The sequence below is a fragment of the Musca autumnalis genome, unplaced genomic scaffold, assembly GCF_047663935.1.
Source record: "Musca autumnalis isolate F117 unplaced genomic scaffold, ASM4766393v1 scaffold_5, whole genome shotgun sequence".
Taxonomy (NCBI): Eukaryota; Metazoa; Arthropoda; class Insecta; order Diptera; family Muscidae; genus Musca; species Musca autumnalis.
The window spans coordinates 154147657-154171910 of NW_027412088.1; the positions used below are offsets into that span (position 1 = coordinate 154147657).

At 35.0% G+C, this 24254-nt stretch overlaps 1 protein-coding gene across 1 annotated transcript; it reads right to left on the reverse strand.

The window, feature by feature from the left end:
• Positions 1 to 6316: 6316 nt before the first annotated feature.
• LOC141405135 (sodium-dependent nutrient amino acid transporter 1-like) lies at positions 6317 to 22703 on the reverse strand. Its single transcript, XM_073989157.1, has 8 exons — positions 22526 to 22703; positions 9575 to 9860; positions 9294 to 9519; positions 8857 to 9231; positions 8589 to 8778; positions 8253 to 8529; positions 6696 to 6872; positions 6317 to 6633 (listed from the first exon to the last, which is right to left on the reverse strand). The coding sequence occupies exons 1-8, from the start codon at positions 22616 to 22618 to the stop codon at positions 6386 to 6388; spliced, it is 1872 nt and encodes a 623-aa protein (XP_073845258.1). The 5' UTR covers positions 22619 to 22703; the 3' UTR covers positions 6317 to 6385.
• Positions 22704 to 24254: the final 1551 nt, after the last annotated feature.

The window sequence follows — 24254 nt, forward strand, 5'->3', positions numbered from 1 at the left end:
ATCTATGTATGTAAGTCATTTAAATATTATTCATTCGTTGGATTTGACAGAATGATAAGGGAGAAAATAATTCTCGTGCATGAAACCATTATCAAAACGAAACAATACTCACGCAAAATTGTCAAATACTGACTGAATGACTGTAATGAAATGTAAGGTATATCAGTTGAAATTACCGATTCGAAGCGGTTACAAGCAGCATCACAATAAAATACATTAGGGTGGATACAGTTTTTTAAACGTGTTATAAGTCATGTAAAACTTGGAGAGACATACATGGGTTAAAATCGTGAAATGACTGGGGTCGAAAACGGCAAAGTGTGAAAATGGGTTTAAAGAAATGGTTAGGTCAAATTCCCGTTTATTGAGAATTTTATGTTTTAGTTTTTCAATCTCGAAAATTAATTTGCAAGCCGATGCACTCATAAGTTTAGCAAATATAGCGATTATAAAACAATAGGCCCCCGAAGTTCGTTTACAAATATATAACATTTTGTGACCATGGAACATTCCTGAACATTTTCTGATAATTGCATGAAATTAAGTTCAGTAGTTTTGGAAAAATAATATATTGAAAAGAGTGGGCGTGGTCATCAGTATTCAAGATACATATAACATATCTAAAAAAGTCCGGTATTTTGGGTCCAAATATGTACCTAGGGTACACACAACCCCATTGCCTCCCAAAATGTATGCTGAAACCGATACAATCAAAAGTTTGGCTTAGACATTAGCGTTTAAAAGAAAGGCGTGAGGAAGTTAACCTACCTCCTCGGAAATTCATAAAATAAACATAACAACGGCAGACATTGAGCTTTTGCTGTAAATTTGATGGAAATCGGTTCAGTAGTATTGGAGATATAACATATTTAAAAAACAAGTGAGAAAAGGCTATAGTCGGTACGGGGCCGACTATGTGATACCCTACACCACTACCTCTGTGCATAATCTTTTTTTCACGAAAACATTTCTTTTATGGAGATACGAAAGTTTTCACCTATCTGTAAGGCGAACTGATCCAAAATAATTAATATTTAAAATTATATTTGACTACAATCGACATCACCAACATCATCAATAGGCTTCTATCTCTGTGAGAAAATTTCGTGATGATCCGATCAAAATTCCGACCTGTAGTGTGATTGCAGAAAAAGTGGAAAAAAGGGATGCATTAACGACTATTGCGATATCTCTATTATTTAACTACCTACGCCAACCTACTTTGCATAATTTTAAAGATGGGATTTTCTACTTTCTTAGTCAGGCTTTGCTTTTAGAAGGTCACCAACCAAATGTGTGATATCCGTCATTATTATTAAAATCGCAAAAATGAAAAGTTGGGTTCTATTAGCGACTATTGCGATATATTCGTTGTTTGACCACCTACAACAACCTGCTTTACATCGTTGTAAAGGCGATATTTTCTACTTTCATTGCCAGGTTTTGCTTTTTGTATACCCCTTATAGACGCTGAGATATTTGCTTTGGAATAAAATGTTGACTTTTTCTCCAAATAAAGTTTTTGCTTATTCCGACAGCTAATTATTATCCGACAATCACCAAAATCAATAGGCTTCTTCCTCTGTGAGACCTCAGTAACCCTCGAAATCGTGACGATCCGATCAAAATTACGACATGTAGCGTGATTTCCAAAAAATTGAAAAATTGGATGTGTTAACGACTTCTCCGTTATTTGGTCACCTACGCCGACCTAGTTTGCATCATTGTAAAGATGGGATCTTCTACTTTTATTGACAGGCTTTGCTTTTGGAAAGTCCCCAACCAAAGCTGTTTTCGGGGGCCATCCCTGTACATTCCCTGACAATCTGAGGAAAATCGGTTTAGTAGTTTTTGCAGAAAAAATTTAAATTGAAAAAGTGGGCGTGGTAAAATTTTCTCTCCATAAAAACCTAAGTTAGGTTATGACGGCATTTGATTTTTATTCATAAAGATATAGAATTTTTAAAGAAATAGGGCATAGGGGAAGTACCTCGCCCCTTCCGAAATTCAAAAAAATATGTAGCTTATTTTCAATATCATATAATCAATTTCAGATAAATCAATTCAAAGATTAAAATTGAGAGTTGAAACAAGTGGGCGTGGTCAAATTTTCTTTGCATAAAAACATATGTTGGGTTATGAAGAACATTTGAAAAAAAGAATTATCGAAATTGGTCCAGCCGTTCTCAACTGATGCCATTACTAACGAACGACATTTAATTTTTATTTATATCCACTAGTTGACCCGGCGAACTTCGTCTCGCGGACGTATATTGATTACGTGAGTTCAAATATGCATTCTTTAAGATTGCTATTGCAATTAATTCTTTGATTTGAAGTATTTAGGACGACGTAGAATGTTTGCTGTATATTAGGTGCAATATGTAAATTGTGCATATTGAATTCAATATAATATTTCTCGTCCTCATTTATTTAAGAATCGTGGTCTTTTACTCAAGTAATTGTAGCCATTGCAAGTAACAATTATGTACAGAACCACGTTGAGTTTATGAAAAGTTTCAGGACCAAAATTTATAAATTTTTGTGTCGAAAGAAAATGGTTTTATCCAATATCAAATATTTAAATGCCAATGTCAATGAGTGATTCGGCAATATTTAAGAAATGCAGTCGCTATTCCAGTTGAGGCAACTGACACAATCATTTTGATCTAATACGAAATTCAACGAGGAAGATAGAATCGAGAATTGCATATATGTAATCGAAAAAAGACTAATATCAATCATTTTAGTGTAATTTCGAATTGAAATCATTATTTTTTTCATATTAAAAAACCGATTCTGCTAAGGTAGGAATACCAATCTTCTACAGTGTATTCTTACGGGTTCTCAAATCTTTCCGGCATTGAACCCGCTATTTCCCGTGTGACGTGGATCTGGTTCTTCCCGTGGTGGTTATCTGCTTCCCCAACGAATATCAATGTACCGAAATTGATTCAGAACATTGGTTATAATAAAACGATAAAATTGTCATCAAGGAGACCATTAGGGCGGAAAACAGCATCAGTACCACTTTGGAATATTGTCCCAATAACAAAAACGAGAATTTAAGGAGAAAAACGATTATGAAGGTCTTTTGTCTTATAAAATTTTTGATTTTAAATTTTGAAAAATTGAAAAAATGTGAGGTTTATTTTAGTAAATTAACTTAAAGTAAACGCGGTTAGTTACAAAATTAGACTTAGACTTGTGTAGAATGGTCCCGTAGTGATGGTTATATTAAAATTCTATGAAAGATAGGTTATATTAACTGAAATGGAAAACTTCTATGCAATCGGTGCGGCAACATTTTTAACGGCAGGGGAAAAGTGACGACACATTTCTTCATATATTTTGTCGTGCTCTATGTGGTGGTATTTTTAATGTTTGCACAAAATACCAAAACCCCACATATTAATATGAACATATCAGTGTTTTTTAAGCACAAAACGACTGGGGACTCGCCACGGTAATGAGTATTTGCACCTTGCGACCAATTTTTTTCATATAAATATCACTATGAAACACTGAAAATGCAAACAACTTCTAATGTGCATTTTTCGAAAGTACATACTGAGACTACAAAAACCCTAATTGGGTTTCGTATTGTTAGATCGGGTTTTGATTTTATAGCCTCATCTGAACCGGGCTAAAACTACCCTTTTTCCATTGATCGGGGCTTTATCTCAGAAACTAAAAATAATTTTACTTCGCGGTCTTCTGCAATATTGTAGCCCTAAAGGAGAAGAACTTACGTGTCAAACGGAAGATCTAGGAAATTATTATTATAGTCAGTATCAGCTAAACTATTGGGAGTTGAACCAAGTAACCTTTCGCAAAAATTGTCCAAACAATTTGCTCAGCAATTCTTTAGAACATTCTGAAACTCTAAAATACTTTTTTCATGTTGTTTAGGCCGTATTTCATATCATACCTTCTACAACAAATATTTCAAACAATGTTCGCACAGGCTGTTTATTTTCATATTTGGAATTTCAATGCATTGTCACGGTGCGCCTTAATTAATTTTAAATGGAAGATGCTTACACCTGGGAAGTTTTTGCAGATTCTGAAACTAGAATGCTCATAGATGAGAAATATCAAGAAACAAAAAAATCGCCGGAGGGATATTAAAATAAATCGCGATTTAAGTTCACATTTTTAGGGGTTCTTTAGGTTTTCACGATTTTGCTTAGAAACCGCGAGTCCTATGTAAATGGGCACAAAGAAAATTTTGTAGCTCTAAAAATTCTCCACAAGACCGATCTGTATGATATTTTCGTAGGTTTAACCGTTTTTGAGATATAGAAGTTCAAATTGAGGCAATGTACTGACTGTATCGCCTCCTTATAAAACAATGCCATTACTGCAATTTCTCAAATTAAACTTATATATCTTGAAAATGGTACAACCTAGGAAAAAATAAATCATCCCATCTTGTAGAGAATTTTCAGAGCTTCAACATTTACTTTAGTCCCATTTTGATATGACTTGCGGTTTCCAAGCAAAATCTTTAAGACTTAAGATAAAAACCTAAAAATTCTAACTGAACCTCTGTATCTCAAAAATGGTAAAACCTTCGAAAAACCGAAAGGTCAGTCTTGTAGAAAATTTTCACAGCTACAACATTTTCTTTAGACTCATTTCGATACGACTTGCGGTTTCCAAGCAAAATCGTGAAAACCTAAAAAACCCCTAAAATTATGAATTTTATAAGGAGGCGATACAGTCAGTACATTGTCTCAATTTGAACTTATATATTTAAAAAACGGTAAAACCTACGAAAATATCATAAAAGTCAATCTTGTGGAGAATTTTCACAGCTATAACACTTTACTTAGGTCCATTTACATAGGACTCGCGGTTTCCAAGCAAAAACTTGAAAACCTAAAGAACCCCTAAAAATGTGAACTTATATCGCGATTTATTTCAAAATCCCTCCAAGATTTTTTTGTTTCTTAAGATTTCTCATCTATGAGCATTGTAGTTTCAGAATCTGAAAAAACTTCCCAGGTGTAAGCACCTTCCAATTTGGTTGGTTGGGCACACCGTGTTGTTCATAAATTTACTAAATATCCTCTGAACAATGTGCTATAAATAGCGTGATAGAGGCTTTTAATAAGAATGGAATGTTCTGAAGAGTTGTGAACTACATTCCAGCGGATATATCTTTCAAAGCAAATTTAGCGAATTTTGTGACAGTTTTGGAGATATGGTGTGAAATATATGAAATAAAAGAATTTTTAGATGTATTATTGATTTTGAGGCAACAAATGCAGTTTTTCGAGCTGAATTTTTCTCCAAATATTTTCTTCATGCTCTTATCTACAAGTTTGCATCAGAGGTTTAACAAGATTCGAATTGGTTTCGGAGATATTACCTCGATTTGCTCTAAAAAGTCAATATTTAGCCATGTTTAGATGAGGCCATAAAATCTAAACCCGTTCTGACAACACAAAACCCAAATAGGGTTTTTGTCAATTGGGTCTATCTTTCATAAAATCCGCAGCAGAAGTTGTTTGTACAAAATTACCATGAAAATGTTGCACAGTGCATGTAGAATATTTTATTTTGATTTTCGAGCCTCGTTTAAGGACATATTCTTTTTCTAAGAATTTATTTATTTTTTCAATATTTTTAACCCATGGCACGTCGGGACCATGGCACAATTACCAAGGTAGTGAGTGGTATCACACCTGCTGTTCGAATATGACATGTCAAACCCGTTTATAAAAAAATTATTTTTGTTGTAATTTCCCCAACAACATAAAGAAAATTTTGACATAACATATTCAAAATTTTACGATGCCACAACCTGGGGATTGCGTCATGGTGGGGTCACAGAAAAAAGTCTTTTCGCAATATTCACCTACATACGAATTTTTGTTGTTTTATTATAGTTATAGTTACGAATATAGTTTATTATTAGTAGTAATATGATTAAAATCAATTAAAACAAATGTTATACCGAATTTAAAGCTAACAATTTTACGTATATATTTTGTTTTGCCTTATTAAGGCGAAGGTCATTTTATGGAGATATTTGAATTAATTCTCTTTCGAGTTGAGCTGTTATCACCTAAGAAGTACATTGAAAAATTAGGAATCAAATCTTCTGATACAGAAGGACAAATACATATAAAGGTGGAAAAAAGCCCACTAAAACAACATTCTAATATGCCTGATGATCGGACTTAGCCACCCGTGAAACGAAGCATAATGGTTGATTGTGTGGGACTTCGGTGGATTCCTAATTTTTAATGTACTTCTTAGGTCATAACAGCTCAACTCGAAAGAGAATTAATTCAAATTATTCTTATATTTATGGTTCAACACTACTTATATTTAGGGTTTTCACTACAAATTACAATACCTAAAACAATATTACTTAACCAAATATATTATCACAGAATCTCGTCCAAAGTCCTCTTTTCACAATTGAACTTATATTCTGATCTTCAACGTAAAGTTTATATTCTTTCAATATTGCCGGCTCAAGTGGTCCCCAATTTTTTGATGGCTTAAAGCCATTTTTGAAACGTTGGGAATAATCCAATTCTGGTGCTTCATAGATGGTGTATATGGCCCAAATTATAAGTTGACCAATACCTATGGCCGAGATACACCAACCAATAACTGAAATCAAAATGCATTCATTAAAATTATAATTCAATCAAATAGCAATATAATTATCTTACTATATAAATAATCAGGATACGACACATCATTATAGGTTAAAGGTTTGTAATCGACCAACATGTAAATTAATATTGCTGTCATAAATATCGGTGTAATTATACCCCAACATAGGCGATAGTATATCGATGTTTTGATATCCAGCATAAATTTGATGTCACGACAAATATTTTTAATGCCTGAAAAAAAGAAACAAAGTAAAAAATAAGTAACAAGTATTGGGGGCTTTTATAGGTTTCATTTGATAGTATTTTTTGAAAAAAAAAATCAAAGTGGCTTGTGTGTAACCTTTTTAATATTTAAATGGAATGAACGTCATTTTTTGCATTAATAGACAAAAGTTCATTCATTCTCGCTACAGGAAATCGTTTTTGAGAAAAAAAAAAACGTCAAAAGGTCATAGCCCAAATGTACACATTTGTACTGTACTGCTACCTCCATACATTCCATGTATGGGTCACTAGATTCAATCGAGATAGGTCTATACTGGACAGACTGGTGTATTAGAAAGCCTTGTCCTCCTTATACGCTTAGGAATGATGCAGTTCCGAGCCGCTGAACAACCACTTTTGGTGTTAGATCCTGCGTTTATTGTTGTTGGGGAGACTGTGGGGGCTTCTCCTATTCCGATGACGAAGAAGTTGGAAATACACTTATGGGTGGACATTTTAAAGGCTTCAAACATTTAGCGATTCGATCTAGGAATCCCAGATACTTAAGCATTTACTCGGACATATATTTCGTTACAAATCGCGGTTTTTATACCCTTGATCAGGGTAAAATTCTGAATCGATCTATGCGAGTCCGTCCGTCTATGGACGCTGCAATTTTAGGAAGATGCGTCTTTTGTTTGTAGGCAGGTCAAGTTCGATGTTGGTTCACGTTTTGCTATAGCCCCCATATATCGGTGCCACCCGATTTCAGGTATTTTCAGGTTTTTAGTCACATTTTCAAAACGAACTAGCTATAATTTGACATTTAGGGTTCCTAGTGATCCACAAACTTATATTCAAAAAATCGGTATTTTGCGAGTTTTAGCTACAATTTTTATCCGAACTATCTGTAATTTGACATTTGAGGTTCTCGGTGATCACGAAACTTCTCTACCAAAAATCGTCAACATAGGTCCATGTTTTGGTATAGCCCCCATATAACGGTACCTCCTGTTTTTCGGTATTTTCAGAGTTTTAGCTATATTGTTTGACAGAACTACCCGTAATTTGAATTTTGAGGTTCCCTGTAGATATAAAAAAGCCCCGCAGGTGGTACTTTTCACCTGGCTGAACACATTTTTTAGATTAGATTAGAAAATTTGGGCATTTGGAGTATCCATGGTCGAACAATTTTTTCACTTAAAATTGTGAAAGGAAACTAATTATTCCACTTTAATTAAAACTATGTTTTGCTAGTGGGTATAAAAAATGTTCGTCCCTACCGAACTTAACAACTTTTTACTTGTTCACTGTTAATCCCTTAAGGTATGGCTTGTTTTGGAGAACTATTTATTTCGCTTTTGTAGACGTGTGTTTCTAAAAGGTGTAATATATTCAAATACATACCATAAACCCATGCCGCGGACACCAATTCCACTATAGCCAATACAATGGCTATAAAGGTAACTCCATAAAAATCGATATAGTTCAACATAAACTGGCCACCCGGCGTGATGTACATCAGACCGAAACAATAACAAATAATAGCCATTACAATGACCACAATCCAACGTTTTGCCGAAATAAAACGATCACAGATGACGTTAATGGATGTGGAAAAGACACCCGTTATTGTGCCCACACCCAGGGTAAATAGCATAAAAAAGAATAGAACGGAGAAGATCTGAAAAAAAATTTTTCAATTTAACGAAGGATATGCTCGACAAGCTATTTATAATTTACCTGGGGAACAGCTTGCAGCTTAGCAATGGCATCTGGATATGAAATAAAAGCCAAACCGGGGCCAGACTTTACCACACTCTGGATATTATCGGTATTCGATACATATGCCAAATGGCCCAAAATACCAAAAATAATTATGCCCGATAGCAGAGAGGTAAAAGTGTCCAAAGTTGTAACAATGTTGCAGTCACTGAAGGTGGTTATGGGGGGATATACGAAATTATTACTTCTACGTGATTTTTCTAAGTAAAAGAAGTTCTCAACCAACCGTTTTATATTATGGCCAAAACGATTAAACGAGGCATACATGGGTATAACACCATAACCCACAGTCAAGGAAAAGAACACCTGTGTCACGGCTGCATACCAAACATGAGCATCGAGCAGTCTATCCCACTGAGGCGTCAGAAAAAACAAAACACCATCAAATGCCCCCGGTAAGGTCAAGGAGCGTATTAGCAATACCAACATCACCACATAGGGGAACATGGCCAAAAAATAAGAAACTTTTCCCGAGCTTTTAACACCTTTTATAATAACCGATGAAATTACAATCCAAGCAAATGCCAGAGTAATGGCCAATATCCAGTTGGGTAGACCAATACCATCATCAATATTGGACTTTTCATGGAGCACTACATTTCTAAAAGTGTTATCAAAAATGTACAGACAATTCTAGCGTTTTCATAATTGGATACAACATACACAAAATAAAATTCCGCCGATGTCTTTTTGACATCAGAGAAGGTTTGATTGACTGCCGTTTCTTGCAGTCTGGAATCCACACACAGCGGACCCCACTCCTCGCGACAATAACTCCATGGCAATGTGGCATAAAATGAATCCACAACATAACGCAATGTTATGGCCATCAAGGATGAATAGTAGGTCGATATGAAGAAGGTTGTTATTACCTGGCCATAACCAATGCCTAAAAATACAATTTTTTACTAAAAAAAACATCATTAAAAGCCATTCCTACTTACCTCTCATAATCGGGGCATATTCAAACACCTTCACACTTCCTCGACTGGAAAATTGGCCAAAAATCATTTCCAAATAATAAATGGGTTTTCCAACCAATAGCAGCGTGATTATGTAGGGTATTAGAAATGCACCACCACCATTCTCCAAGGCTATGAATGGAAATCGCCACACATTACCCAAACCCACAGACAGAGCAATGCAGGACATTAAAAATTCAAGATCATTACCCCATTTATCTCTCTGTGGTGGGGTAGAGTAGTCAACATCTGGTTCTGCAGCAGGTTTCTAAATGAAGAAAAATATTAAATTTTAAAACATTGAGTTCCAAAGTTGAGTTTCGAAGGGTTGTAAAAAAGACGGCAATAGATGACGTCGGCAGCATGGAAGCGAACTATGTGAGAAACAAGTAGAATCAGTTAGGAAAGGATCAAGGTCGGGCGGGGCCGACTATATGATATCCTACACCACTCTGAGTATAAAAATATATGTGGGAGATATATATAAATTGGGACTGATTTCCATATAATATACACTTATTACTGGACCAAATTCCGTCACACATTCCAATTTTCATCAAAATTGCACAGATAGATAGCGTGTATGGTGCAGCAAATACGTGAAATCGGCCGAAAATATATGGTTCCAAATCTAAACCGATTTTGATGTAATTTGGCACATTTATTTCTAAACCGATTTTAGTCACACAATCCAAATTTCATCGAAATTGGACATTTATAGAGTGTTTTTAGTGCAGCAAATACGTGAAATCGGTCGAAAATATATATGGGAGCTATATCCAAATCTGAACCGATTTTCACCACAAGCAACAAGCGTTCTTCAAATTTTCAGCTTAACAATAAATGCGACCTGTACGTTAAGTGATTCTATGTATATGCCTAGAAGGAACTATGGGTCTATACCGTTTCCTTTTGTATGTTGCCATACAAATGCACAAAGACATAATACCCCTTACCACACTGTGGTGTAAGGTATAAGAATCAGTTGTTGTTGTTGTAGCAACACAAATATGATCATTCGTGTATCTTTTTTCAGTTTTGTGGTTCTCGTTCCGTTGTATTCGGATTCATAAATTCTACAATCCACAAGGAATGTGTTAGGTATCGTGCCATCAATCCAAGTCCAATACGTATTGAGCCGCTGCATCGTCCGGATCTTAACTGGGCTAAAACAACTCGTGTTTGCCTTGGCAACTGGCGTTCTTCTGTTGGGATGGATGGTGGTGGTTCGCAAGTACGGAATTCACACAGTACCTTTGTACAGGCTGCGCAACTACATCTGTGTGAATGCTATTAAAACCTGCCTGACAGGCTGGTTGATCTAGAGGTTCTCCCTTGTACCTTTGGATCTCTCCCCAGATCTGAAGATCTGGGAAGCCTTTTCACTAAATTGTGGCAGGGATGCTCACTGCGGTAACACCCTGATAGGTACAGCATTGACAACATCTTTGTCTCTTTATGAAGATGGTCAACTCGTGTCATCAGGAGGCACTCTGTTGCAGCCCTCAGGACGGCATTCTGGCAGTTTTAAATATTCTTCCAGTGCGTGGTTCTAACATTTGCATACCATACTGTCGCCGCATAGCTTATCACCTACCCGCCTATTGGTTTATAAGGGGTCAACAAGGTTTCTTGGTCACCCAATATCTTGCGATAGTTAGTGGGCGGGATCAGGACACCATTGACCAATATGTTCAGTAGAATTGGTGGAGGAAGTTTTCATATTTCCTTAGACGGAAAACTTTCACATATGTTATTGACGATAGGACCCGGCGCCAATATCGTACAATCATCCGCATCTTTGTACCGGATTGACCCGAAACCAAAAGCATTTCGTCCAGCAGCTGCCAACCGAGCATCAAATCTATGCTGCAACAGCAATAACTAACTACTAACTCTATGTCATGGAGGTTGTGGTATTTCAGATAGGTAGAGATTAAACAGTTCGGGACATATCACCCCGCCTTGGGGAACTCACCGTTTCAATCTACTGTTCTTAGACTTCTTATTTCAGAATTCTACAAGCTACTGACGCCCACAGTGGATTACCCGATTTTTCAAACACGTCTGGAGGGAAGTCTCTCTCCTCGAACAGCTTGACATGGTTGACGGGAACGAAAGTTTTCGATAGGTCAAGAGCTACCTGTTGTTATTTGAATGTAAAACTACCTTTCACACTTCTACCTTTAAATTGTAATATCAAACATAGTATGCCTTGGAAATTGTATTCGTATGCTTATTAATTTTGAATACACATTTTCAGTCTTTCAATAAACATTAACTCAATAAGTTAATAGGCCTTTAGTCACGTTTAAAAATTAAAAAAGAAAAAGGAAAATTTTTTCAACCTTCGGAAAAAATAGTGAAAAACTATGGCTGGGAACAAATTATTGTGCCAAATGGAGAACTTGCGGGGCCGTGAGAATTTTGATGTCTGGAAAGGACAAGCAAAATCGTTTTTGGTGATAAAAGGTTGCTGGTTGCTGTGTGTGATGCAATGCCGAATACAGAATTAAATGAAAAATCCTTGGCAGAAATCACATTAATGATAGATCCGAACAATTATAGTCACATTGCTGCCGCTACAACAGCGAAGGACGCATGGACCGCTTTGATTAATGCATATGAGGATATAGGTCTTACACGAAAAGTGGAATAATTGAAGTAATTAATCAACATCAAGATGCAGAGTTATAAAATCACTAGCAAATGCCCGCTACTTCGTATGCGGAAAGGAAACGAAATATATATAAACAATATTTAATACGGCAATGGTGAATACTGGAGATTCTGTTGTACTAAGACCTATTTTTATTACCAATATTTTTTCGATTGTAGTCAGAATTTAAAAAAAAATTGCCGTATCGCATCCCTACACAGCTACCATATTTTTTATTTCGAATTTCCAAAACTACGTATCATATTGCAAATTTCAGATTTGATTCCTGGTTTTACCCCTTCACTAACACAGCATTCTCTTCCAGTACGAATTTCCAAACACTAAACTTTATCTCACCCCTTCACAACAAAAATCACGCACATTCACAATTCAAGGTTCTAGCTTTAGCGGTTTCGCCTAGAACCCGAATAGGTCCGTTACATTTTCGGCCACGTTTTCGTATATCCCCATATAACGGTACCTCTCGACTTAGTGTATTTTTAAAGAAGAACAAATGTATATTGTCCAATTTTCTTTAAATTTGAACCTTGAATACTCAGAGGATATAGAAGTTTAATTTAAAAAATCTCCACTTCAATCCACGTTTATTAGAAGAGATATTTTAAAGATTTAGAGTATTTTGAAGATCCTCTGCATATTTTCCAACCGAAATTCGGAATTTGTGGCATGAAAGGTTAGAAAACTTCTTTACAAAAAATTGTACATAATGTGCATCGGTATGTCAACAGTATATAACGGAAAATTTTTTGAAGGCATTTCAATTTAGGATTTTTTAATATCAGGGGTAAATACCTTCTAGTTAACAAAATTGTCGCATTAGACCACGTTTTCAAATTTACATACCAAAGCGGTCAGAACAAAAAACATGTTTTGAAAAGATGCTTCACGTTTGACTACTTAATTTCAGTACATTATTTAGAAACTCCTTGGCGTTAACATCAAATCAATGGGGCAATATTCAGTACAATTTTTCAAACTCAGAACTTTGTCTCAAACTTTAGAGCGATCTTCATAACAAATATTTTTCAATTTCGTATTTTTTGTACAAATAGCGTATTTTTAAATTATATAGTCCCAGCTTTGTTCCTACACCCAACACCAAATTTAGTACCTTAACTATTTAAAATGGTTTTGGTATCAACACGTTACCCAACTTTTCCTACACATAGGTAAACGTTTCAAAAATTACTTCCTTATATTCAACATATATCCTAATCCCAATTCAGTTTTCCAGTTCCCCTGAAACCCATTTGAGGACTATTTAGTAGTTTTTGTATAAATAAGTACGAACTTTCAAAACCTCCTCCCTACCTCCACTCTAAACACAAATTGCTAATCTAATACCGAATTTCAAAATTCCAGTTATACCCTTTACAAAATCACAAATTGTACAAAATTCTATACCAATAGCAAATACCAAAAGGTACCAAATTTTGTACCATTTAGCACTTTTCGTACACGATTTTCCAAAATGTACTTTCATATCTCAGCTCTATCCGTTCGCCTAAAGCCAAATTATAGCCAATGGTGTTTCATTTAGCACTTTTCCATAAGTACGAATTTCCAAAACTACCTCAATCCTACACTTCAACAATAATCTGTTCACGCAAATACAAATTATAGCGAAAATCGTACCATTTAGTACTACTTCGTGCACATTAGTACGATTTTCCAAAGCTACCTCCATATCTCAATTCTATATTCCAACAGTAATCTTAATTCCAAATTTCAGGATTCCAGCTCTTCAAATCCAAATCATACTAAACTCACTACCATTTAGGACTTTTCCACCTTTGGTACATCTTTCTTACTCTTCATCAGTGACCCCCATTCCAAATTTCAGGATTCCGGCCCTATTCGTTAACCCATACCCAAATCGTACTATATTTAGTACCATTTAGTATTTTTCGTATAATTTTAATTCGAATTTCCAAAAACCTTTCCAGCTCTATCCGTTCACCCAAATTGTACTAAATTTACTACCATTTATTACTTTTCGTACACTTATAGTTCGAATTCCAAAAACCTTTCATTTTTACTCTTCATCAGTCAGTGATCCTCATTCCAAATTTCAGGATTCCAGCTCTATCCGTTCACCCAAATCCGAATTGTACTAAATTTAGTACCATTTAATACTTTCCGTGCACTTATGGTTCGAATTTCCAAAAACCTTCCTTTTTTACTCTCCACCAGTGACCCTAATTTAAAATTACAGTATTCTAGCTCCATCCGTACACCCAAATCCAAATTGTACTAAATTTAGTACCATTTAGTACTTTTCGTACCCTTATAGTTCGAATTTCCAAAAACCTTTCATTGTTACTCTTCATCAGTGACCCTCATTCCAAATGTCTGTATTCCAGTTCAATCCGTTCACCCAAATCAAAATTGTACTAAATTTAGTACCAATTAGTACTTTTCGTACCCTTGTAATTCGAATTTTCAATAACCTTTCTTTTTACTCTTCATCAGTGACCTTCATTCCAAATTTCAGGATTCCAGCTCTATTCGTTCACCCAAACCCAAATTGTACTAAATTTAGTACCATTTATCACTTTTCGTATACTTATAGTTCGAATTCCAAAAACCTTTCATTTTTACTCTTCATCAGTGATCCTCATTCCAAATTTCAGGATTCCAGCTCTATCCGTTCACCCAAATCCGAATTGTACTAAATTTAGTACCATTTAATACTTTCCGTGCACTTATGGTTCGAATTTCCAAAAACCTTCCTATTTTACTCTCCACCAGTGACCCTAATTTAAAATTACAGTATTCTAGCTCCATCCGTACACCCAAATCCAAATTGTACTAAATTTAGTACCATTTAGTACTTTTCGTACCCTTATAGTTCGAATTTCCAAAAACCTTTCATTGTTACTCTTCATCAGTGACCCTCATTCCAAATGTCTGTATTCCAGTTCAATCCGTTCACCCAAATCAAAATTGTACTAAATTTAGTACCAATTAGTACTTTTCGTACCCTTGTAATTCGAATTTTCAATAACCTTTCTTTTTACTCTTCATCAGTGACCTTCATTCCAAATTTCAGGATTCCAGCTCTATTCGTTCACCCAAACCCAAATTGTACTAAATTTAGTACCATTTATCACTTTTCGTATACTTATAGTTCGAATTCCAAAAACCTTTCATTTTTACTCTTCATCAGTGATCCTCATTCCAAATTTCAGGATTCCAGCTCTATCCGTTCACCCAAATCCGAATTGTACTAAATTTAGTACCATTTAATACTTTCCGTGCACTTATGGTTCGAATTTCCAAAAACCTTCCTTTTTTACTCTCCATCAGTGATCTTCTTTCCAAATTTCAGGATTCCAGCTCTATCCGTTCACCCAAATCCAAATTGTACTAAATTTAGTTCGAATTATAGTTCTTTGTTACTCTCCACAAGTTACCCTTATTTCAAATTTCAGGATTCCAGCTCTATCCGTTCACACAAATCCAAATTGTACTAAATTTAGTACAATTTAGTACTTTTCGTACCCTTGTAGTTCGAATTTCCAAAAACCCGTTGGTACATCTTTTTAGCTCTCCATCAGTTACCCTCATTCCAAATTTCAGAATTCTAGCTCTTTCCGTTTGCCTAATACAAAGGGTACCATATTTAGTACCTTTTAGTACTTTTCGTACACTTCTAGGTCGAATTTCCAAAAACGCAGCCTTATCTCACCCCTACACACCAACAGCAACCTACACCCAAAATTTCAACTTTCTAGCTTCAGCGGTTTCGTCTGGGCGCTGATGAATCAGTCAGTCAATCAGTCAGTCACTCACCTCACTACTCTTTTATATATATAGATTCAGGAGTATGTGAACGATTTAGTCATCATCGCATTGAAGTTAAAGAATGCAGGAATGAATATTAATGACTAGACATCGGATTTTTGCATATAGGTGGAAAGTTTTATACACCAAACGATAACTAAATACCAAATTTCAGATATTTTGGTAGGATAATGAAGCTACAACCTTAAAAATACCGAACATCGGGAGGTACCGTTCTATGGGGGCTATATCAAAACGTGGACCGATATATGCCAATTTCAATACCAACCATCCTGCAAGTAATAAAAACGTCATTACCAAATATTGACTCTCTATCTTTAAAATTGCGAGCTGTATCTTGATTTCAACAGACAGACGGACATGGTTAAATCGACATAGAATATTATGCTGATCAATAATATATATACTTTATAGGGAATGAAAAATTTAATTTTACCCTCCATATGGTGGAGGGTATAAAAATCATCAAAAATCTTCAAAGTGTTCTAAATTAAGATTGTTGGCCATTTAACGTCGATTTTTTAGCAGATTATTATGTTATTGAGACCTCTTACGACAGTGTGGTGTAGGATATAAAAATATGGTATTGTAATACCAGATTTTATTATTCAACTAAGCAAAAATATAAAATTTGATAAAATATCAAACGTTTTATGTAAAATTCAATATTTTCTTTGTCTTAATTTGTTGCATTAGGCTGGTTTTACCTCAAAGGGAAAAGAACTTGGATTTTGTTAGCCAGGGACGCCATATAAATAGAGTTGTGTAGTTCCGGAACGAACTAGTTCCAAGGAACTATTGGAACTATATCCGGCATTTGCATTTATATAGTTAGTTAAGTTCATATAGTTCCAACCGCGCATATAATTCCTTTCATTTGTATAATTTATTTTCTTAATTTAATTCCACACTTACTTCGATCTTTCACGTTCGGTTCCTTCATCATTCAGATGCGGCCACATTCTTAAATAAACGTAAATCACATCCTCGTTGTCAATTTATCCTCGAAAAGATAAAACCAAAAAGAAAGCGAAAGATTCGTTCAACTACTTCACTCTCGGACTATTTGTAACGAAAGAAAGATTCATTGAACTATATCGCCTCGGAACTATGGAACTATATTAAGGAACTAGTTCCATTTGGGAAAAGGAACTAGAAAGATCGATCCGCTCCAGGAACTAGATTCCCTAACTCTACATCTAAGCCATTTAGTTTTGTTAGATTTTAAGATTGCCAAAGTTTGAGAATATGTTAACAGGTGCCACTGGGGCATCGAAGTTATGAAAATATCGATTTTTTGGCTATTTGGCGACTTCGGCGACCCATATACCTGGAATGGTTAATTATAAATTAAATTAAAGGCCATTATGTTCGTAACATTACTTGCTGAACAACAAAATACGTAAATATTACTGAATTCGAGATAATAAAGCCAATGTCCCGAAAAACGCCTTTGGGCAATAATGGAGTCTATTATAAAAAAAAACATGTTTCTCTCTATATATTATTAATTTTTGAAAATGGAAACAAATGTCTTTTACTTTATTTGAAAATTTTGCCTATTAAGGCGAATATCAATTTTTTTTAATTTTATTTAATTTCTTGTTGAGTCGAGCTTAATGACCGATGATTTTTGCACGTGAAAAAGGAAAGCCGAAGTCTATAGAATCCAAGTGGGTATTCAAGACAAATAGTGATGAAGACGGAAACCTAAATGTATGGAAAGCAAGACTGGTTGCCAAAGGGTTTAGTCAAAGAGAAGGCATTGACTATTATGAAACGTTTTCGCCACAAGTGAAATATGACTCCATAAGATACTTAGTTGCACGGTATGGTATGGAAAATCATCAAATGGATGCCGTAATTGTGTATCTTAACGGAAATCTTAAGCAATCTGGAAGAGTCTGAAACGAGACGATACATTCAGAACTCATCAAATAGGGACTTGTACGCAGTAAAGTTGATCAATGCATATGCCACAAGGAATATAAATAAGATGCTTTCCAAAATATTTAAAATGAAAGATATGGGAGAAGTCTCTACGATACTGGGAATGCGAATAAGTAGAAATCGTGACAGTATAAAAATAGACCAAATATTTCAAGGATGTTTTAAATAGATTTGGAATGAAAAACTGTTATTTGCAGCGCAGGTGTCACGTCCTGACATTTCATATGCCGTAAACATGTTAAGTCGAAACAGTACTAATCCAGGGAGAGCTCATTGGGAAGCGGTGAAGCGAGTTATGCGTTATCTCAAAGGGACGATAGACAAAGGTCTAGTGTATAAATCAAATTCCGAAAATTCTATTACTGGTTATTGCGACGCCGACTGGGCTGGAAATACAAATGACCGCCAGTCATCATTTTGAAAAAATTGAATTTTGTTGCACAGTGTTATTTTTCACATATTTCGACGTGGGTAATCACGGCGAGAACGCATCGATCAAATTAAATATTAGTATGCCGATAAAGGACCATCCTATAGCACTATGAACAACTGTTTGAATGAATTCAATGGTGTCCGACACTTGTTAATAAACGAAGGTCGTCCAAAACGGCCGCTGTGCCAGAAAAATATTAAGCCGTGCGTAGACGCATTATGTAAGATCGCCGTGAGATATAGACATCCTTGAACATATTCTTCCACCAACTAACATTTAATATTGCATGAATTTTTCTCGTTAGATCCAGCACAATTTGACAATCGCTCAAAATAAGACGCTTGTCGTGCAAAGAGATTGTAAATAAATATGATCGCGGTGCTTTAAGCGACAGACGACTAATCTTGGACCCATGCTTAGGAGCACGAAACCAAACAGAAATCGACCGTTTAGGCCTTCGAAAACGAACCAAATCCAACGAAAGTTCCGCATGTAAGAAGCACATCGATGCAAATGGTCGCCCGTGTCTTCGGGAAAATTAACCGTGTTGCGACTATACGGCTCGAAAAATTTAGGACGGTTAATTCTGAGTGGTACACTGAGAAATTCGAAAAATGAACAAGAGAAGCCGAATCATTCTGCATCGTGACAATGCGAGCTCTTACACATCGATTCACAAAAACGCCTTTTTGACCGGACAAAACGTGGAATTAATGGGTCATCCGCTGTACAGCCCTGACTTCCTTACAGCCTGAAGATGTTGTAAAAGCGTTTAAAAACAATGTATTGGAGGTGACTCAATCGGAGAGGTAAGAGTGCTTCAACATTTGGTTTGAGCGTATAAAAAAGTGTATAATTCACGCTGGAGACTACTTAATAAAACAATGAAACTATTTTTGATGGTAAATATACGGGTTTTCATTTTCAGGCCAGAAAGTTTTCGTGCATCCCTTGTAGCAGCACAACGCCTATCACAGTAGCCCTGAAGGGGCTACCAATGTCGACATATGTTGTATGCGGATCTGGAAAATGGAGTAGATTCATGGGCGGGGTTCTTATCTAAATCGATACGGACCAAAAGCGCTCGGAGCAGGCATTCCGAGATACATATGTATGTTGCCGCTCCCATGGTGTAACGAATATTCGAACTCAAGCACATCATTGTTGAGGTGACGGCCCGTGTTCTAAGATTCCTCCGAGTCAAACCGGTGCATAGAACCGTCTGCGGTGGGTTTGATAATAAAAATTGTAATGTTAATGTTAAGTATAAAATTGCAACCAAAACATTTAAAAAATGTGGCTAAAATGGTTTAAATATTAAAACTTAGGTACCGTTATAGCCCCCATAGCAAAATGGGAAAAAATATGTATGTATATTAATAACACTGTGATACAAAAGTGGACAAAATTTTTTTGCAGGCTTTCTGATGCATAAATTCGGTATTGTGGGAGTCCATGGAAGACGAAAATACCTTTGGTTTCTTTGGGTCACTTCGTTTTTTGATTTTATAACGGAAAATGTAGTGAAAAACGGGGTTTCTTGGATTTTCAATTTAAAACGGACATAACTTTTTTTCCACAACGGACGTTTAAAGCTTTTTTTTATTCAAAAGGTGAGAATCATGTCTTTAGAACAAGCCATAATTTCCAAAAATCGGCAACAAATGGTTAAGTTATAGCGATTTAAGTGTGACAAAAAAGCATTAAAAAAACAGGAAAATGCTTTACCTCGTGCTCTAGGCTACGTAGAAGACACCAAACTGCGTAATTATTTGATTTTATCAAGGAGGAAATTTAGTTAGCTTTACAAAATGGGAAAACCCAATGAAATCGGTTGAAAAATGCGTGAGTTATGCCATCATTAGTGTTTTAACTTTTTGGTTTTTCCTTTATAAAAGATTGGTACCTTGTGCGTATTGTTAACTAGACAAATTCAAACTACAATCATACGCACCAAGGTTCCATTGTGGAAAAAAGAAGTTATGTCCGTTTTAAATTGAAAATCCAAGAAATCACGTTTTTCACTACATTTACCGTTATAAAATCAAAAAACGAAGTGACCCAAAGAATTCAAAGGTATTTTCGTATTCCACGGACTCCCACAATACCGAATTTATGCATCAGAACCCCTGCAAATTTTCACTGTAGCACAGTGTAATTTTCTAGTCATAAATAACTCAATACGAAAAATTACTGCAAAAATCGTTTGGAAAATGTGACTAACAGGGTGTTTTTGTAAAAATGCTTGCCTGTCACACGAACCGTTCGCACTAAAACGTATACGTTCAAAATTTGGTTCTTGTAAAATTTTACGAACCATTCGTTTTTATCTAAAAACTATCGTCTATTTCATAAAAGCTTCTATATTTCAGGGTTTCCATGATACATATTTTGCGAATTTTGTATAGGCATCTGCACGTAAAATGTGTTACTAGATGGCAACTCCCATAAACAGATGACAAACAAAAAATAAGAAAGAAAATGTAATCAAATTTGTACAAAAACAATTGTGATAATATGAAGAAACGGATGTACATATACGCGTGTGCTTCTATGGATATAAATAAAATTGTATTTCCTTCCGGGTTTCGTGTGTTTTGGGTCATTTATTACTAAAATTATTTAATTTTCATTCAAAACGATGGGTCTTTTCCATTCGTTTATTTTTGACGTATTCGGTCGTCGGATTTTGTTTCGAAAACCAAAAAAATTACGAAAATAAAAAGCTTTCATTTGTTTGTCACACGAATACAAACGTCAACCGCTATGAAAACCAAATTGTGTCTTCGTTCATGAAATCGACGAACGAATGGGCAAAAACTTTTTACAAAAACACGCTGTAAATATGGTCTACTCCGTCTGTCACTTATATTTTTCTGAACGTATAGAAGGGTTGAAATGTTAAATAATCTCGAGGAAGAATTACAAAAATCTTTATTATTTATTATCCTAAAACAAATAATATCTTCATATAATTCCTATCCGCATTAATTTGAAAAATATCCCGCGCAGTATATTTACAAAAATAGGAACACATGCAGTAATAGTCGTATAGTAATTTAGTTGCGTATTACAGTTCTTTTTTATACCCTCCACCATAGGATGGGGGTATATTAAGTTTGTCACTACGTTTGTAACTACTCGAAATAATTTTTGTAGACCCCACAAACTATATATATTCTTTATCAGCGTGCAATTCTACATCGATATAGCCATGTCCGTCCGTCTGTGGAAATCACTCTAGCGTCGGAACGGATTGACGTAGGTGAATGAAATTTTGGGAAAATCGATTATATGTACGTAGGAATTTTGGTATTGAAAGCGGGCTATGTAGGTCCACGCTTTCGTATAACCCCCATACAAAATGACGCGTGACGCGTCGTAGTTTTAAGGAATTTTTAAGATATTTGTCCCATTTTTCCACCGAATTGGTTGTAATTTGTTATTTTGTGTGTCCAGAGGCCAAAAAACATTCCTACCAAAGGTTAATATAGGTCCACGTTTTGGTATTACCCCTATATAACGCCCCATATAAAGTACGCGTCATTTTAATATATTTTGAATGTATTAAAAAGTAATTAGTCCCATTTGACAACAGAATCGTTTGTAACTTTGTATTTTGCATTTCCAGAGGCTAAGAAACATTTCTACCATAAACTGTTTATATAGGTCCACGTTTTGATATAGCCCCCATAGGACGATATCTCCCGATTTTCGGTATTTTGAAGGTTTTGGCCTCATTATCACACCGAGATGGCTGAAATTTGGTATTTAGTCTTCGTTTGGGGTATAAAACTTTTCCCCAGAAATTCGTAGGTATAGGTCCACGCCATCATATAGCCCCCATAGAACAGTACCTTCCGATTTTAGGTATTTTGTATGTTGTGGTCACATTAATCCACCGAAATGTCTGAAATTTGTGGTGGAGGGTATAAAAAGTTCGGCCCCACCGAACATAACGCTTGTTTCTGTTAAGAACAGTTCGATAAAAATAATCTCTTTCACAATTGTTTCACTTAAAATATTTTCATTAATGAGATTTTTCATTTTACACTCCACTAACATTTAATTTTGGATCAACACATCTCTCTAAATTTTCACTTGAATGAGGTATATAAACACCATTATCATATCCTTGATAATGTTGAGATGACATTTCACTGACAGAAAAAGAAAAACCAAAATTAAAACGTAATTTGTGCAACACCCGCAAAACTTTCGAATTTATTGACGTTACCGGGAAAACTAAAATGTGTCTAACATTTTCATTTTAGTTGTAAAGTTGTTGTTGAAATAAATTTTGTCGCCAAATATCATTTGTTGGCAAAATACTCTGGTTGGTGTTGACTCATTTCTGATAAGAGTTGTAAATTTTATAACATCTTTGAGATAACTGCATTCCGCAGACACATTTCGTTTAAAAGTCTTTAAGAAAATCAATTATCTTATATTTTTCTAATTTAGTGATGTTCTTTTCTTCTCCCTTCCTGTGAACATAAACATTTTATATTGACAATATTGTCTTGAGGTCATAACGAGATAATAATGATGATGTAACTCGCGACACTTTTAATTATAATTAATTTTCTGTTTGATTGTTTTGAAATGTTGTAATCTTAGGTGTAGTATTTTTTAACTCTTCCAGTAAAATAAAAGATGATTCGTATTTTTTATCATTAAATGGGTAAAATAGAAAAATATCTAAAGTCGATAGCTCCGACTGAGGATATAGAGAAACTATAATTGCCTTGCAAACCTTACAGGGGATTTGAAACAAGCTTAGTATTCTGAACTTATTTTATTGCTAATTCGAATACAGCTACATATAATTGCCACAAATTCAAAAGTGTCTCTAAATAGTTTTAAAATGTCTATTTTACTCCTAATGAGGAAAGGTATATTTTTGACTTGTAGGTATATGAAAAGATTTGTACATGTGTACTCTATAGTTGTGTTCCTTTACGTATCTAAGGACACCAGTTTTACCTTTTCTTACCATTTTTAACCTGGAACGCGTTTCTTAACAACAGGGTTTCGGAGTCGGAGTTAGAGTCTGGCGTCAAAGTCTAACAAATTTGTGAAAAAAGTTTGAATCCGAGCAACAATTTCTTCTTAATAAATATTTTATTTTCCTTATATAGTATACATATGAATACTAAATTATGGTGTTACTTTTATTCATATTATAAGAAAACTATAAGAAACGTTCTATACAAAAGCTGTTAAAGTTCTATTTTTAAAACTATCGTTTAACCTCTATCTTGATTACAAAAAGCCTATTTCTGAACTTTTGTAAGGAACTTTATCTAAGAGGACGTATGAAAATTGAAAAATTGACCCTTAACACGCCTAGATCCAATCCGGGTAAGAAATAAAAAATCATGCAAAAATCCAATGTCTAATCATTAATATTCAATTCTGCATTCTTTACCTTCAATGCGATGATGACCAAATCGTTCACATACTCCTGAATGGTTTTATAATTCTGCATCTTGATGTTGACTCATGGTCCCAATTTTGTAAGTTGAAAAAGTTTAACTTTGACAGAACGTTATTGTTTGTATGTGTGTGTGTGTTTTGGTTTTTTAAAAACAAAAGCCCAACAAAACATGAAATACAATTCATTGCAAAGGAAAATTATTTGTTTTACGAATGAAAACATTTAAGTAAGTTTCGGTCGCGGATTTTGTATTTTAAATGTGATTTGGGACTCAACGTATTTGGGTAATACGGACGCTCAGAGAGCGTTGTTGTGGTAGGTAGGTGAATATTTTTTGTACGTCACGACTTAA